This window comes from Scardinius erythrophthalmus (genome assembly GCF_964197995.2).
Source record: "Scardinius erythrophthalmus genome assembly, chromosome: 19".
Taxonomy (NCBI): Eukaryota; Metazoa; Chordata; class Actinopteri; order Cypriniformes; family Leuciscidae; genus Scardinius; species Scardinius erythrophthalmus.
The window spans coordinates 11573827-11593396 of NC_138239.1; the positions used below are offsets into that span (position 1 = coordinate 11573827).

Genomic DNA, 19570 nt, shown 5'->3' on the forward strand with positions numbered 1-19570 from the left:
CCTTTGCATCCTTGACACAGATTTTAGAGAATTTAGAAAATGGAGGAAAAATATTATTACGATGAATAATATTTGGAGATATCTTACATGGTGTACACTCGTCTTTACATTAGGTTGAAAAATATATGCTGCGTGAATGCAAAAATACCAAAAAAATAAACATGATTTGGTTTATGCACTATGAATGCATCTTTATTTTGATCACTGAACATTTTTGACAAAAACAAGCATCACACTTTAAAATGTTTGACATACATTTAATTTATTGATTTAAATAATATTCTTAATACTAACAATTCTTAAATGCACATTTAATCAGAACAGAAAGCTTTTTTTCTGAAAGAAGCAACAAATTGCATGCAATATGAGACTTGAAAATACATTATGTAAGGCATGTTTGTTGTTTCATTTAAATGCATTATGTGAGGCATATGCACTGAGCCTCCCTGGTGTCATTTAATGATTCTGATGTGACAGATGTTTACTTATTATATCAAAACATGACTATTAAAACTAGCTTGTGCTTAACCACACAAATATGTATGGTGAAATTTGTTGTCAGGCTCGGGAGGTCATCCAAATGTTGAAAAATATAATGACATGTTTTGTGATCCAAAAGGTTCAGATGAACTGCGTATATAATATGAGATGAAGGCCTAGAAGCAAAGAAAAAAGAAAGATTACCATGTTCTTTCATTTTTATTTTCTCATGACAAAACATTTTATGGCCTGTTGACGATAATAGGAAGACACACGGTTCTTCCTCTGTTTACACACCAACACTTCCCCATAATAGGATGAACAAAAAGGTTATCGCTACACAATCTATCAGTTCTTTTCTTAAGCCACCACTCGAAATTACCTCATCATCCAAAATAAACTGTGTGTCATCCCCATTATACATGACTGACTGAATCCAAAGAAGCTAGTGTCTGTTTGAGTAAGCCAGCCCATTATGCCACACATACATAATCCCCTTTAACATCCTTCCTGTCCTCTGTTCGTTCCACTTGCATCCTCTCCACAGAATCTTAAAACAAAGTATGCAACGAAAACGGGCCGTCCTTAATCAAACAGCGATCGATTCTTTGGTGCATTTCAGCTGACATCCTCATAGAGGCCAAACCAATGAAGTGGGTCAAGATATCGGGCACGTCTGTGTCTTTGTGAGCTGAAAGGGAACGCTGATGCCAAGTCATTTGGAGTGGGGTGATTGTGGCAGATGGGCCAATGCTCCAAACTGATTCCTCTTCTCTCTGTTCTATTTTATGAGATATGATCACCAGGGATTATGGCTTGTCACAACTTCATACATAAGTGACTGTCCTCAACCCATAGTTAAGGATCAAGGGAAAATCTCCTCTTTGGGGACAATGTGAAATCATTCTCACTCTCTGGAAAGTTTGATCTACTCAGAACTAAAGAATGTTTTTTTTTTTCTTTCTTTTTTTTCCCTCAAGTTAGTTGTGTCCTACAGCTGAGAACAAGTTTCCTCTTGCATTTCTTTTTCCCAATTAGCTGCTGTGCTTTGAGCTTTGTTTTAAAAAAAAAAAAGACTGGATGCTTCCATTATTATTCTGGGTAACACTTTATTTTACAGTGTCCTTGTTACATATGTTACATGTAATAAGAGTAAATTATGCATAATTACATGCAATTAACCCTCAACCAAACCCTAATCCTACCCTAACCCTATAGTAAGTACATGTTGTTAATTATTATTACTCAGTACTTAAATATAGAATTACACTGTAACAATGACACCTTAAAATAAAGTGTAAACTTATTCTGTTAGAACTTTTAACAAAAAACAAAAACAAAGATCATAAATCAGTTTGGAAAATAAATGACATAAATAGCCTACAATCTTATTAGCCTTAATAGGTCTATTAAATCACAATTCGGTAACACTTTCGAACACTGCTCTATCATTAATAAATAACTACAATGGAACAAATGAGTAACACAATATTCAAATTCTAGCAGCTACTATTAACTAACAGGAAATTCTGATTAATTAATGTGAATAATGCATAATGTATAATTATTTCTAAAGTGAAGATCATGGTAACCCACTAGCAATGACTTAAGTGTTGCGACATCCTTCTAAAGGAATTACTAATGATTTGGAACAGTATTCTTAAGTGAAAAGGCATAACTAATGACTCCAGTGTTACTACATCTTTAAAGGAATTACTAATTATCTGAAACAGTATTTTAAAGTGAAGATTATGGTTACCCACTAGTAGTGACTCATATGTTACCAAATCCTATTAATGATTTGGAACAGTTTTCTAAGTGAAAAACATGATAACTCTCTAGTAATGACTGAAGTCAGTGCAAGCATTGAGGTTTTTGTAAGGTTTTCGATAATCATTTCGGTCACGCTTTAGTTTAGGGTCCAATTCTCACTATTAACTAACTATTAACTACGACTTTTGCCTCAATAATCTCCTAATTACTGCTTATTAATAGTTAGTTAGGTAGTTGTTAAATTAGGATTAAGAGATGTAGAATATGGTCATGCAGAATAAGGCATTAAAATGAGCTTTATAAGTACTAATAAGCAGCCAATATCTTAGTAATATGCATGCTAATGAGCAACTAGTGAGAATTGGACCCTAAACTAAAGTGTTACCGTAATTTCTTCTGATGGATTTGGTAACACTTGAGTCATTATAGTGGGTTACCATGATCTTTACAAGATTAAAAGATTATATCTTCAAAAAGTTATGCCGACATGTTTTACATTGCTTTATCTTCAACTTTTTTTTATGAGTTATACAAGATTCAACTAATTTTTTTAAGTCAGTTAAATATAATTTAAGTTGAAATGACTTAAATGTAGATTGTACTTAAGAAATTAAGACAGCAACATTTTTACAGTGTACTTTAGAATTAATTATACATTATGTATTATTCATATTAATTACGAACCTAGTAGTTGTAGTCCATTTGAGGGTTTAAAAAAATAGTAGTTACTAATTAGCTAATAGTGAACTTCTGCATTTTAGTGAGCACTATTACTTTCTAATTTGTTAATCAGAGTTCCTTGTTAGTTAAACCTAGTTACTAGAATGTTAATATTGCAGTACTCATTTCTTCTTTTGTAGTTATTCATTAATGATGGAACAGTATTCTTAAGAGTTACCCACAATTATAACCAAACTAGAAAAAACTCTATTCTTACAAAAAGAACTCTATTCTCATTCTTACGAATTCATACGAATTGGGCAACTCGTAAATATGTGCGATTTATCAAAAATCGTACGAATTCGTATACAAGCTTCCCCTCCCTCTTGCAGCGACATCTTTTCTCTGCTGACGTGTTTACTTGCGGGAGGGCGGGATCAACCTGTCAATCATATGAGATCACAGCAATAGCAAACCACAATGATCCAACGAACGACAAATCAATTCCTGATGGACAAAATTGCCCTACATTTTTTTTCTTGTTTAAGAAGACGTTTATAAATCACAAAAGGGAAGAAAAGACTATCGCACCTTTCGTTTTTATGGCATCTTTGACAAACATTTCAAAACTTTGTCTTCATTTGGTTGCACTATTTTTTAAACAAATATATTTTTAAAAACCTTAGCCTTGATACCTTCTAATAAAAGATATCACGTGAAGTTAACACTTTTTTTGTGTTTGATTAAAGGGTTCTGGTTCATGAAACTTTATAAAGTTAAAAACCGCTCGCAGTGACTTTTGACTTTCAACCATCAAAAAACTTGAGTTGATTTGCAATGCCTCTTTACGCCCAGAATAAGGCATCAGAGCATACTGGAGTAATTAGGGAGTCTTCACACATTTTCTGTTCCAAAAACACAAGACTTGCCTGCAGGGACTATTTTTCAAGCCAAAATTGGTCCCTAGGTACCAATGCTGCACCAGACAAAGCACTGCGAAATTAGACATTGAGAGGCCCATCTTTCTGTTAAATGACCACTTCCCCTATTTAGCTCTTCAGACAGGAAGTAGTCACTAAGAGAGAGAAAAAAGCTCTTCCTCAAAATGGCTTAAGTGGACAGACCCATTTGAAGACTTAGACACGTGCTCACGCGCTCAGACGAACGGAAGTGACCTCTACTGGCTCTGACACACAATATGCAGGATGTTATGGTTTACTTAACGCTTTACGGTAGTGTACGGACAAGGTGCGCACTGCCCTCCACTCATGTGCTGTTATGATTTATAGCAGAAATGACCACTCTTTCCCTTTAGGAAGTCTTTGAGAGCTTTAACGAAGGATGCAGCTTTATGGCTTGGGGGTCTCCTTTTATACCTGAGCAAAATTTGTGCCTGCAAGTCCATAAATCAGGTGTACGGAAATGGAAGGGGAAGGAAATGCATTAAGATCAAGTAGTTAAGCTTCAGATAAAAGGATTAAAGGCTAATAGTGAAACGATAAGTAATGAGCAATTGAAAACATGTCAAAATACATATATTCTGAAAAATTAGCTCACATTATGTGTGAGGGGCCGCATTGTTGCAGCAATAAGACATGAAAGAGAGGAGGACACGGATACATGCACCTGTTGTTTGTTTTTCTCCAGAAGGAGCAGGTTGAGAAAGTCGATTGGCTCCTTGGAGAGGCTGAGCTCATGGATAATGCATGACTCTCAGATGATGCGTGTCATATGGTCAAACATTGGTAATGAGCAGAACAACACATCACCTTAACATAAGGAACAACACATGCTTAATTTCTCCCCCTCTCGCTCTCCATCATCCATTATCACCTCTCACTGGAAGACTCAGATTTACCAACTGAGCCTGTCTTAATAATATGATACTGTTATTATAGAATATTGTCACTGTGCAATAATCCAATCAAATTAAAGAAGCAAAACGTCATGTACAGAAGAGGTCCTCAAGGAAGGTAGACCACTTCAGTACAGCAATGAATGTGAACCACTAAACACACCAGATTTGAGGTAAACTACCAATTACTTGAAACAATACTGTAAAATACCCTTATTTATAGGCTTCCTTATTGTACTGAAAGAAAAGCCACATTTTTTATTATGTTTTTATTTAATTAAAATAATAAACCTAAATGAGCCAGCTGTTCACTAGCTAAGAGGTTGGACCAAACACTAACTGTCAGTATTTAAAACTGTTAGGGTTATTAATCAATTAATAAACAATCAATTAAACAATGAATAAAACCATTAATCAGTTAAATAATTCAATGGTATTATTGATAACAATTGAATTATATATATATATATTTAACTACTGGACCAGTTTGAGAACCACTGCTTTACATAAAATTATTGTATGCAACGTCTATTCGAGTATTGACCATCTTTTATGAACTCGTATTCATCATTTGGCTTTCTATGTGCCACCTGTATTATTGTGGTGGTTATTGGTACTTTTTGGTAGTTAAAGTCTATAGCAGTGTAAAATATACATTGTAAAATATTATTATTAAAAAAAAATTACAGTGAATTTCTGGCAACCACAACTGCCAGTTTTTCTTTTTTTTTTACCGTAAATTTAACAGGTTATTTATTTTACAGTGTAATTTTTTTTCTTTGCATGAAGAGGTGAAAGTGGAATCAGTCAGTCAGTCCTACTAACACAGATTCCATTCAGAAACAACAATACCTGTTGCCACTGTACACCAGCCAGATGTCCTGCTTTCTGTGCACACCAGTGTTCAGCAAAAGACCACATGGTTTTATCCTGTTTCACTGATGTTTTTGAACTAACGCTGCTTTGAAGATCTGCACTGTCATTTTTTCTTATACATCTATGACGCAGGCCATATTACAAACTATAATAACACGTATTTATTTAGCGTGGCGGCTCTGAGCAGACCTCTATGCATTTTTCCAAATGTCAGTATCGCATTGTAATTATGAAAGCAAATCTTCTGGGGGAATAATTATAAGCATCCCGTACACTGTTTTTTTTTTTTTTTTGCATTTCAGCGCCAAAAAAAAGCTTGTAAACAAACCGCAAAGCACCACGAGAGGTCGAGCAGTTTGAGTGCATCGCCATTCACCTGTACTGCTGAGGTAAATCAAGCATGGGGCATTTCAAAGACTAATTGCCAGGTACATCTCAGCAGAAAGAAGTGTTTATGGGTAATCATCAGCAGGTGGGGTGCTTAATATGGTGGATGGGTGGCCAAAAAAAAACCACTCCGTTTTACCAAGCCATGGAAAATGACCCAAATAAATGCAGTACGCTCTGAGCAAAACCTGGAAACCTTGCAGCTAAACGATTCCCTTGTTTTCCCTTTGACTATTGGACATTTTGAAGGCATGTGAAACTGATCTATAATTTTAATCATAAAATTATTTTTTGATCTAACTTTTTATTTGTCCAAATTTCAGTATGATACCATTCAATACACTATGAATACAATAAGGTGTGTGTTTATGTGATGAATGTCTACGCCTAGCATTTTCTTATTCGTTTAACATTGTTGAACTCCAACAAGAATAATCGCATACATTTTTTAATCTTCATCAAATGGGCACAAATCTCCTTTTCTGCAAATAAATGCAGATATTGTTGCTTACAGCCGTGGCCTGATGTAGCTCCACCCCTAATCAACGAGATTACTGCTTGAGTCAATTTGAACAGTGCATTATATTTGATCCAGCGTCAGAAATAGACATATTAGTAAGTGCATTAACATGATCAGACATTAACCATTGCGTTTGCAGTGCAGTAAGTATCATGTCCTCCTTCAAGACAAATTTCATTCAGCTAGAGTGAGTAGAACCCTAATTAGCCATTATATACTTATTTTCACTATATTATGTCAGCGTAATATCCTTGTTACCGTCCAAACAGCCTAAGGCTTTTCCTTACGTGCTTATCGGAAGAAAGAGGCAAAGTGTATTGTGATGCCAGTGAGGGAATCCTATATTAGGATAATCCTAATTGATTTTCATTAAGTGCACTGCTGTAGAGCCCATGACTGGCCTACTTTCTCGACATTCGAATTAATCCCTTATCCCCGTTTTTATAGGAGAAAAAAAAATCCTAAGGACTGTCTCAGTAGCGATTTATGTGTTCAGCAATTTGATCAAAAGAAAGAGGATGAACACTAATTGTCTATTGTTTTTATGATTATTCATTCTCTGTATCTCTCTCGTCCATTTTTTGCTATTGAAGTGTTCATAGCACACAGAATAATATGTCGTGGCATAAATTGAACGGCCTCTTGGTGCTTGATGATGCTCATGTGAACAGTACTTCTTTAGCAGACTCTCAAATACAGTTACAAAAATGTGGCCACAAATAATTCTAAAGGCCAGTATAACCAGCAAATATTTCCTTTTCTTTCTTAACGTGCACAATACAGAAGTTTTTGAATACAATCAAGTGAGCAACTGAAATTGTGAACCGACATAAATGACATGCAAAAAAAAAATTTCATCTCATCTATATCAACAGATCGTTAAATAGCAATTACGTGTTTATTTTATTTAGATGCACTAGCACATGCATGAACTGATAATTTCATCAAGGCTAACACCATGATGCAACAACCCTTTCAATAGGTCCTCTCCCTTCAGTATTTTTTTTTTTTTTCGGGGCCATTTCCAGCATTCTAGGTCTTTTTTTTCTTCTTCACAAAGTGGAAACATGGAAATAAAACAACAAAAACAAGCCCCCCCTGACAAACTGGACGAGTTCAGTGAAGTTACAGGAGGACTGGAGTGGAGAGGAAGCAGATAGGATTGTTTGCTGAAAAGGCTGCCTCAGTTCAGTGCACTGGTGTCTGAAGACCTCTATTCATTCTGAAGGCCAGAGGGGCCGTGGCAGTCTGGGTAGGGTCCCGCAGGCACTGAGGCACGGGGCCAGGCCTGGTCCTCTCCGCACTGCCAACTCGCCTCAAACCCTGACCTAACGGCCAGACGCGACAGGAGGGAGCAGGAGAGCGAGAGCAATTTAGTCTCAGTGGCTACTCATTCATTCAAAAGCTTATCACAGGCAGGGCTCGCGATTGTGTAATTACGTGTTAAGTTTAAGACCTCTGCAGTGAATTTAAGGGAAAAAACACAGCAGAGAAATGAATAAAAACATATGGTCACTATGGAATAAGCAACTGGTTAAAAGATTGGATTGTTTTTGAAGGTTGCACAAATGAATCGTCAAGTCTTCCTAAATTGTTTTGTGCGCCTTGAGACAAACAGAAAAAGAGAATTTGTTTTTTTCCGGTGGATATTGGGGGAAACGGGTGGAGTATAATAATACTAAAAAAGTAATGTCATATGAAAATGACTTTGAAGAGTTTAGCTGCTGTTTCTTAAGCTGTGTATTTGCGGACACAAACTGAGATTTATGATCTATAGATTTGTTTAATACCCGTGCAGAAAGTGCAACGGGAGCATATGGTTCTCATTTATTCTATCCACATCTACCAAAAATAGTATCTGATTTTTAATATACAAATGGCCAATTTAATAAAGATCTCTTTCTTTCTTTCGATCCTACCGTCGCTTTTTGCTGTAGAAAGTGACCTTTCAACCTAGAACGTGTTTGCTTTAAGGCTTCACTTTGTCCATGGCACGAAACAGCATTGATTGTTAGTGTTTACCAGGGACAGTTTTGGTAAACAGTAGGTATAATCGTGTGGAATTAAGCCGGTATATCTGATAGCACAGACTGGGCTTCATCAGTCCCATAAGAGTCCTAAACTTACTTCTATCTCATGTTATATTGCGCGCCGGGCAGACTTAAAACACCCTAAATGTTCTACAGCCATTATATTCCGTTACCTCACATCTTCTCATCAGCCTGCTCTTTTGTTTTCCCTCCTTATTTTTCAGCGTGACGGTAATGGTTACATGACGTAACATCATTTCCATGTCCCAATACCACATTCGATTCCCTGCTCCGACAGTCTTACAAATGAATCCAGCATGTCACATTGTCACATCGAGAGCCTCCCATTTTCGCAGAGTACCAGGGGTCTCTTAAACACTGCCCACTCTTAGTGCCACATCCTTTTTCCTGAAGACCTCCAAGACCCCTTCAAGCATAAGAGCTTTTAGCTAGCCCGCGCTAATGTGTAGAATAATAGCTACTCCCTGAATCTTGATGGCCCCTGGAAGCTGACTGAATTTGTGCACAACAGCATCTACAGTGCAGTAATATTCCCCTTTTTATATCTATTCTTGTGTGCTGCCACCCCTAATCTAGTCTTATTACATCTCTCTCCTTCTATTCTCTTTACCTCATATGGCCTTTCAATTTTAGCGTGATTAGTAAGGTGGAGGATATTATCTGTTCTGCTCAGAGACGCGACAGAATATTATGGAACAAGACTAATACTACAATTATGCTTTTCAACTAGAGACAAAGAAACAAATATTTCTGCCATATCAGCACATATGTAATAGTTGTTAACAAACTGTAATACAAAATGTGCTGCAGAGTACATACACTTTACTCAAGGACTTTTGTTTGTGCATTAACATTCATTAGAGAGCAGTTTCTCCTGTGGGGTCTCACATTAGGGTTCAGGTAGCGGGTCATAGATCAGCATGAAAGGGCAACGTCAGTGTCCACACAGCATTAGATCCTGTTTATCTGTTGGCAGTCTATCCCACTGATCCTCTTTTTACCACTAGCCCCCAGGACATCTGTAATCCACAGAAGTGACATATGAAGCCCAGTTGATTTCTTTTTTTTTTTTTTTTTTTTTTTGCCTTGTTTGTTGATATTGCATCTGAATTGCTAATTTATTTGGGCCATCAACTTTGGTCCTTTGAATAAATGTATGTTCTAACTGCGGGATGGATTAAAGTTATACAAACCCTCTCTCAGTCAGTTATGCAAACCGCAGCAGCTTACTATGAATAACCGATACATCTTGGAAACAACAGCCAAAATTTATCCTGGGCAAAACAAATTAAATAAAATCGAAATCCACCTCTGTGTCAGCTGTGTTTCCGGATGGCCTTTAGACAAAACTACCCACAGAAGTGCCATGTTGCCACAAAAAATAAATAAAAAATAATAAATAGAAGGTTAGTTTGAGCTGCTCATAAACAAATTGTTTCCACTGCAATTAGGTGTGTAATACAATTGAAATACACCTCCTCTAAAAAAAAAAAAAAAAAATTATGGAAAGTCATGTGGAGCTGACTCATCTCTGAATTTCTAAAAAGCAGTGACCTATACTTGGCCTACTGTTTATAATTAGCCCACATTCATAATAATAGCCCCTATGTAATAATAACATAAACAAATAAAGTCTCAAATCTCACTCGGTTTTACATTACTGAGATAATTCGAACTAGACAGACGCAGGGGGCGAATTGAGGGGGTGGGGCGTATTCAGGAAGTGAAAACAAAAGGGATTGTTTTTACATATAAGTGTTTTTATGAGTTTCAGCAGAGTTTTTAAGCGACGTATCATTAACCACGAAAATTTGATTGTAAGTTAAAAGTGAGCTAAATGTGAACGCTCGCGAACATAAATCGCTAAGCTGAGGTTGTCACCATAGCAACAGATGTTCGATGTCAGTTTCGGAGTAGGCTACATCAACAAACATACGTATTGTTATCGTTCATCGTGTTTTTATTTATTTATTTATTTATTTAATTTTTTACATAGCCAATATATTACAATAATCGTGAGTAGTTCGATCTTTAAGATGGTTATCTGCGCTAGGGGCGCCAAAAGGCAATTCGGAATGTGCCAGACGAACTTCAACTGACTGAGATGACTGAAATGGCTTAGTTTAAAGATGTCACTCTCCTGAAAGTCATTAAATAATTAGCCTACCACAGTGGACAGATGTAGTCTGTACATACAGTGAAGTATAACTAGCAATAGCTGCCTAATGCAGCTGTTCTGGAGAATGAATGCTGAAACTCACAGACGCAGAAACCAAATAAAGTTGAAGGCTACTATCGGAATTCAACTCGTGTTTCCTCACGCATACATAATAATATGCGCTAATAATCTAAATTAAAATGTATTATATGTGTCGAATATCTTTAAATCCTTCTTTTCTGGTCATCTTTATGGCACTTTCTAGTGGAAAAAAGGACTGTGGGGAGAGCAGGTGAGCACATTGACTTTTCAAATAGACGGAGCGAGAAACCGGTGTAATTGAGATAAAGTTTCGTTTATTTTTTGTAGTCTATTTGTTAAAGCATTCTAACAGTTAAAAGCAACAATTGTCCGACTTGGCTATGGCATTGACAACTGAATAGTCGCGTAAAATGAAATCAATCCGTTTCCGCACGTCATCTAAATATATATTATGATATTCGATATGATATTTATGTGATAGCCTTTATCCCTCACGAAATACAGGCGAGTCTAAGACATTTAGAGACTGAGTGTCCAGCAGAAAGGTGACAGAGAGATCAGAGGTGGCGGTGTTAATAAACAGGTTTCCTCTACACCTAAGAGGCGTTTTCCTTCTCCAAACACTATTGCTTTAATGTTGTCATGTATTTTTCCACTAAGCTCGCACTCCGAGCGTGCCTTTGGGGAAAGATGCTAACAAAATAAGTTGGAACACCTGTTTTGGAAAAGAAATTCATTGCAGCAAAAATCCTGCCTTCCCAGTCGTTTATTCACTCACAATAACATTTGCTTGCGACATGGAAACTGGACTGAACAACACGCCTTTCCTTTTGTCCTCGTTTAAGGAAAATAAAGGGCTTGTTGCTGTGAACGTGAATCATATTCTAAACTTGAAGAAAAGTTTTTTTTTTTTAGTTAGTTATGAATAATAATTATAATAAAAAAACACTTCATCTAGTCAATGATTGTACGTGTTGAAGGAGGAACACTGTCGGGGGGGAAAAACACTCGCCATCAGGTAAAAATCTCGAGGGATGCATGTTATTAAAAATATGTAAGATTGTAACCACGTTGATATAAAAGCATATAATCGAAAATATTAATAATGTTAATTATTATAATAAATGTAATAATAATAACAGAGGTTGAAAAAGTTTTGTTTTGAATGCATTTGCAGATTGGCTTTTCTAACCAAAATGTATTAAAGAATTTTGATCAACAGAGTTACAGTAAATAATCTCATTAATAGGTCAAACAGCTGCGCTGCTGTCATTTGCTCTGACAGCCCAAACATGCTTTGGAATGAATGAGACCACTGAAATTTGCCTTTTTTTTTCTTTTTTTTTTTAAGAATACCAAATCACATTGACTGCTTGATTTAGCTATTTTACATGTAAGCTAATATACTAGTACAATTTTTTTTTTTTTTTTTTTTTTTTTTTATCAATAAAGATATTTTAATCATTACTCACGAAACTGTGCAGGGTCACATCACATTTCGTTCAAATGAGCTGCTATAAGGACACAAGAGGCAGTGGCTTTAAAACACAAAAAAAAATTAAAAGGGGAAAAACTTTTACATTTACCGCGGAAAATGAGTAATATGTTACGTTCTGAATACACTTTTTAATTTCAACAATGAGCAGGAACAGCGACTACAGAAAAGTAGGTTAAGGCTTTGAGAAATCTGCTTACATGCTGAAGCACCTGATAGGATGGTGAGAAATCAACATTTGATTGGCTAATGGCTCTCTAAATAATGTGTTCAAATAATCCTGTTTTTTTTTTTCTTCCATAACGCGGAACTTTATTTTAGCGTGGTGGTTCAAATTTATGAGCAGTATGTGCACTTTATCTGTGCATAAATCAAACCTAAAGAACCGTCACAGAATAGACAACTCTATTCTATTCTATTCTATTCTATTCTATTCTATTCTATTTTATTCTAACATATATAATAGAATATCCATTTGGTTGTGTTTTAAACTATAGGCTACTGGCTGTTTATTAAAGCACGCATGATGGATATGTGCCACATTTTACAATCAGAACCTCCCGTGCGTTTTCTGGGGGATAATCTTACGGATACATCTATGCAAGAAAGAGTCTATTTAACCGTATTCAAATAACAGTTGGTAAGAACACGTCAAAGCTTCAGCATATTCCTTCATCTGTTGACTGTGGAGGTTAGGAGGAGGGATCTAAAGTAAGAGCAAGGTCTTAAGTAGAAGAAGCCCATAGCTCAAAGACAACCTTGGCAAGCGAAACTATTTTCACGAACCCAGGCACGCACGAGGTCGAGGCAGCGGTCACTTCTCGGGGCCTGCATACTACATTGCATGAATGTTGTGAGTTTTGTCCTATTTTTAAACATGGTGATGAAATTTAGTATTCGCATTTATGAATTACATGATGATAAAAAACAATGAATAATTTGACAAATTAACTGTATTTACTTTTCTAGATAAAAAGTAAGTTGCATTGCAAGTGCACTTAGTGCGCATCGGTGCGATTTATATTTCAAATGCATCATGCTGAGCGTGCATCTACACTGAAGGAAAGTATACATTTCAGTCAGCACAAACAACTTTTGTTCATTTTGTAAAGAAATACTTTTAACAAAATCCACACAGAGAGCATATTGTTTAAAAAGTGCATATCCTTACAGATATCCCACAAAGGTTCCCGTATCATTCGTTTTTGCTTGAGCGGAGTCTTCAACTTCACTTGTTTTGTATTCCTCTAAATCCAGCGGACTGCTCTTATTGGTAGGTGCGAGCGTTACATCACTATGATTATGACGCGCCGTCTTCCTGCTTCCTTCAGCCGCGTCTTAAAGTGAATCTTGTTGGTTCGAGCGCGCGCTCTCAGCCTCCTCCTGGCCGCGTGCGCTGAGACATACAGTTTTCATGCAGAGAGAGGAGCGGCGCACAAGAGCTCTTTCTCTATCTCACTCTCTTCGCTCTCGCTTGTCCCGAGAAATTACAATATTCATCACGGGGCGAACAACCCTCTGTATTCTCTGTTACACTATCGCGAAGAAGCTCAATTCGCTCTCATCTTCAGAGTAAGTAACCTTGTCATTTGCGCTCGCGCTGAGTTTTGTTCTACTACTGGTGACTTTTCATGTGATGCGCTGTATCGCTTTATCCCTCACGCTCTTCGGTTGCTATTTTTTTTAACTTTATCATAAATTTGCATCATTTTGGAGGGGTTGCATCCCTATGTTTTCCGTAAAGTAAGTATAAATACGCTCTTGTAATATCGCTTGTAGACTTTGGAGAGGCGACGCGAAACATTTGCCTTCAGCCTGAACTTGCCGTTTCTTCTTCGTAATAGGACAGTCTATCTTTCCTGAGGTTTATGGAGTTTTAACATTTTGTGTATCTTTATTATTTCCATTTGCTTTTTGTCAGTCGTCTGTTGTTTTTAAGTCAATAACAAATTTCCTTGTGATTTACATAGATGCGCTCGCCGAATTTACGTTATCTCGTAAATGAAAGGTTTCCGATAGAAAAGGGGTTTGCATCCAGCGGTTTCATGTGAGAATCTTTTAAGTTTCACAAAAAAACCCTATTATTCTCTAGTTGTTTAGAAAGCCTCGTTATACTGCTTTAAAGAGCCGAGAGACAACAATAGTGAACTGAAGAACATATAGCCTAATGTAGCCTAATATCAAGAACTTTAAAAACAAATCTCCAAATAGCCAAACTGACAACTTAAAAAAAAGGTTATTGATAAGAAGGTGGCTTTTTTCTGAAACCAAGGTGTTACAAAGAACCTTTGACTAACCTTTATTTTTACAAGCGTAAGCTTATACTGAGCCTCTGACTTTTACTGCCACTCCGGCTTGACGCGTTACTACTTCATCATCATCATCGTTTTCTGACGTGAAAGCCAGATACATCAAAGCTTTGCTTCAGTTTACGGGTACATCAAAATCAAATGTTTAGGAGTGAACTGCCGACGTATATAGAGCTGTAAAGTCTGTTTTAAGTGTTAAGTGTCAAAATGAACTATTTGCATAATATGAGGAGCAGTACATTACTCTGTTCCTCTAAGGCAGAATTTTCAATCAGGGCTCTGTGGAGAAAAAATATAGCCTATAAATGTTTCTGCTGAAAAGTTATTTTACAGTGTTACTTATCAAGTCTAGCCTTGTTAGGGGTCTTTGGGTTTGCTGAGAGAACGAGTAGGGGGGTCCTTGGGTCTTTAATGGTTCAAAACTGCGATTTCCAAAAACTTACACAAATGTCTTGGTTAACACATCAACTGCGTTTTCCGAATCGTGTGTTCACATAAATATGTAATTGAATTAGATCTATTTTCTTTCTATCACAGCTTTGTTGGTTTTAAGTTGAACAGCTTTAAATATTTGGAGAGCTGCGCATAGGACGCAATGGCCGTATGAGGTGAAAGACATCTAAACCGAACAGATTTTGTTGCCTTGTTGTCTTGACTTGTCAGATGTCTATATTTAGTGACAGCAAATGCAGTGTATATCCGCTCTATTTCGTATCTTAAATGTAAACTTCTGACAATGTTAATCGGTGCGTCTTGAAGAACAATTAATTAAAGTTATAGCCTACATGTCACACAATATTAGATATTTATTCTAAATATTTGCAAACGACTAGTTGTCAAATGGCCGTGCTGTTCAATATGAAGACAATATCACATTATATTATTAGAGTTATTATTTTCTTGATAACATTTTTAGAGGAAGTAGTCGCGTTATTAATTATCTGTTAAGCAAACTGTGCACTTTAGTCATGCTCAGTGCGAGATTAAATAGTCTATTTACAGTGCGTTAATGAGCAATGCCACATATTTGCTTTTTTATTATGTACGGAGAACTCCAACTTTTTATCATCTGATTTGAGCGACATGAATAATGTTGGGCGATCTTAAATCACCGTCAACAAATTTGTAAAACGTGCAAGCCTTTATTACACTGCATTATCCACAAAAAAGGTTTGCTTTAAATTCATTTGATCAACAACAAACTAATTGTTTTGGAAACCCAGAATTAAATTAATGTGGTGTATTACACTTGTATTAGGATTTTTTCTTTCTTTCAATTTGATGAGGGATATAAGTGCCTGCTAATCTCCAAAAGATAATATTAAGGGCTAAGTGTCTTTGCAAATATCAGCTGTAACTGTTTTACTGACAAAAAACAAGGGTACTTCAAAACTTACCAAAGTGAACAAAGCCTGCAAGTTTGCTATGTATGTGCGCACAATAGTGGCAGGGCATGTCTTGCTAAACACAGCAGTATGATTTTTTTACTTGTTCTTTGCAGATTTACACAAATTTAAGGATAACTTTTTTTTTTTTTGAGATATTAAAACAATTTTCAATTGACAACTTTGTAACTGATCCTAATTATATATTATTTGCTGTTAATCTCTTTTGTCCATTTTTATTGAATATATTGTACCAACTTCAAGCATTTTTTATTGCATTGTGTGTTGTTCTTTAAGACATTAGACTATTTCAAATTGCATTTAGGATTGAGTACAAGAAACTTAGAGACATATAAAGAAAATTATTCATCAGTCCTTTCTTTTTGGCTAGGTTCCCAGGGTTCTCGAGCTGTGCCCAGCTGACAGGCTTTCAAAAATGGCACAATAACTGTTCCAGTGATGCCTGACCATGACAGCACATCCCTCTTAAGCAGACAAACCAAGAGACGAAGAGTTGACATAGGAGTGAAGAGGACTGTTGGGCAAACATCTGTGGTTTTTACCCGCACAAAAGCAACCTTTTTTAGTGCCATGAATCCCCACGGTTCCGAGCAAGATGTTGAGTGTTCAGTGGTGCAGCACGCAGACGGCGAGAAGTCCAACGTGCTTCGCAAGCTGTTGAAGAGGGCGAACTCTTACGAAGACGCTATGATGCCCTTTCCGGGGGCAACTATCATCTCCCAGCTTCTGAAAAACAATTTGACCAAAAATGGAGGCAGTGAGCCTAATTTCCAGGGAAGTGGCCTCTCGAGCACCGGTTCAGAGATCCAGCAGGAGGATGCTTGCAGCAACTCCTCGCGGGGCAGCCCTCAGGAGTGCCTTTCACCGTTCAACAGGCCCTCGATGACCCAATTTGAAATGGAGAGGCTTACAGATGAGCATCTTAGGGCCAAACGAGCCCGGGTGGAAAACATCATCCGTGGGATGAGCCATTCTCCAAGCGTCACGCTCCGTGCAGGTGATAACGAGCGCGAGGGGGCAGCCCAGCCCTCGAGTCCTCGTGAGAACTACCGGGAAAACAAGCGCAAGCAGAAACTGCCACAGCAGCAGCAGCAGAGTTTCCAGCAACTCGTCTCTGCCCGCAAAGAGCAGAAACACGAGGAACGCCGGCAACTGAAACTGCAGCTAGAGGACATGCAGAAGCAGCTCCGGCAACTGCAAGAGAAGTTCTACCAGATTTATGACAGCACTGACTCTGAAAATGATGAAGATGGAAACATCTCTGAAGACAGCATGCGTTCTGATGGAATGGACAATCGTGCCCACGACTCGGTCCCAGATCGCTCCGACAACGAGATGTCTGACCTGGATCCGGGGCACTTCTTGGATCGAGCACGCGCACTTATTCGGGAGCAGAACATGATGGCGGAGGGGGACAAACCCAAGCGTGATGGGTCACGAGGAAAGAGCCAGGGACCAACCTCCATGCATGCAGAGGGCAAACAGCTAGCAGAGACGCTAAAACAAGAGCTCAATACAGCAATGTCCCAGGTAGTGGACACCGTGGTGAAGGTCTTTGCTAAGCCTCCACGCCCAGTTCCTCAGGTTTTCCCACCCCTGCAGATGCCCCCTGATCGTTTCGCAGTCAATGGAGAAAACCCAAACTTCCATACTGCCAACCAGCGCTTGCAATGTTTCGGTGATGTCATCATTCCTAATCCCCTGGACACTTTTGCTAGTATGCAGGTGCATAACTCGAATGACCAAACGGAGGCCCTGCCTTTGGTAGTGAGAAAGAACTCTTCAGATCAGACTGGGTCTCTTCCCACACCTGGGGGTCACCACCACCATTCCCTGCACCCCTCACCCTTATCTTCCGCCATGGGCTTTAGTCCTCCCTCTTTCCGCCATCCTTTCCCCCTTCCTCTAATGGGCTACCCTTTCCAGAGCCCCTTAGGTGGCCCAACAGGGCATTACCCAGGAAAGGATAGGTCTTCTCCCGAGTCTCTGGATTTGTCCAGAGAGACCACCAGCCTACGGACCAAGATGTCGTCCAACCACCTCAGCCACCATCGTTCCATGTCACCAACACACCCAGGGAATGAAGGCTTGTCCTTGTCCCTCATCAAGTCAGAGTGCGGAGACCTTCAGGACATGTCTGACATCTCCCCATATTCAGGAAGTACAATATCCTTTCAAAAAAGAGAAAAGCATATTTTGATTGTTGTATTTTATTTGTTTAGATAAAAAAAAAAATAGACAGTTCTGGTGAGGGTGCGGCTTAAATAACATATGAATGACAGACAGATCTTAAAAGACATAAACTTAATTTCAATGAATCTCCATTAATCGGCACATTCAAGACCAGTGTTCCTCTAGTAGTCTGAAGATTAAAAAGACCTCAGTGGATGGAGGCTTTTAAGTGTGCGCTATATGGAGAAGTGCTGAAAGGCCCCGCCGTGGCTAAGATACCTCCCATCTTCTCTGTTCTCACACTATCACAGGGAGACTCACAATAAAACCCCCTCTTTCATCACAGCGCATGCAAGACTTTGTACATAAATGCTCAAAGCAAATCATATTTCAAAGCCAGGAAGTAAAAGGACAAGTGGGATCCTTTGCTTAGAGGCCCTAGAAAGTTGTGTTAGAAGGATGGTAAAAGATCTCTGTCAGTGAAGGAGCACTTCATTTAGGAGGATTTGTGCTCATTTAGTATCAAGGGAAAGCAACAAGAGTAATAACGTCCCTACTGTTGAGCTTTGTCATTTTAAAAATGAATTCTCCCTCATAGTTGCTTTTATTTCATATAATATGTGATCTCATGAAACAACAAAGCCTATTTCTTATGAACACCACCAGCTTGCTTTAGGTAAAGGTACACTGATAGCTGTTGCCTGGCAGTAGGTCTTTTCTTTTTTATCCTGTTTCACTGGTGTGAACAGGTGTTAGCAGGTAGCCGCTTTTCTTTCACCCCTTTCCCTCTTTTTAACCTTTTGCCAAATGCCTACCAGGTCTTAGATAAGCTTTAAATGAAGAAAGTCAAATGTTTCATACAATTTGATATAAAGTGTTTTTTTTTTATCAAACAGTAACTTTTGAAGTTTCAAATGAAATTATTTAATTTATTAATTCAATTATATATATATTTTTTAATTAATTGGCAAAATAATTCATCCTAACGATGCAAAGAGAAACGGCATCCCATGCAGGGATGCACTCTTCACCTCAGAGGGAGTCTATTATTTCTGTAAGTATACTTGCACACCTGCACAGTTGGGACCTGAACAACAACATCTCAATATTTGCAAAATAGGGTGTTTAATCAAATATGAATTTCTATTCAAATTTGAGAAGAAACAAGCAGCCAATTATCTTCAGCCATGGGCAGCATGATCTTCCTTGTCACGTGCTCTCTTTGCATCTCAAGAAAAATAGCCTTGTTCAGTTTCCCCCATCATTTGCATATAGAGAGACCGAACAGCTCTGGCACAGGGCTGTTGTAAGAATGGGGTGGGGGTGGGTGGCAGGTGAAGCCAGTTTGCATGTCTAATATAGTAGACGAGGACAGAGGTTCATGGT

General features: G+C 37.9%; 1 protein-coding gene across 1 annotated transcript in view; it reads left to right on the top strand.

The window, feature by feature from the left end:
• Positions 1-13671: 13671 nt before the first annotated feature.
• Positions 13672-19570, top strand: part of prox1a (prospero homeobox 1a) — a 29905-nt gene continuing 24006 nt past the window's right edge. Inside the window, exons 1-2 of the mRNA XM_081394105.1 lie at positions 13672-13869; positions 16383-18193. Of these exons, the coding sequence (XP_081250231.1) occupies positions 16451-18193 (1743 nt within the window). The 5' untranslated portion in view covers positions 13672-13869; positions 16383-16450. The remainder of the gene's footprint in view (positions 13870-16382; positions 18194-19570) is intronic.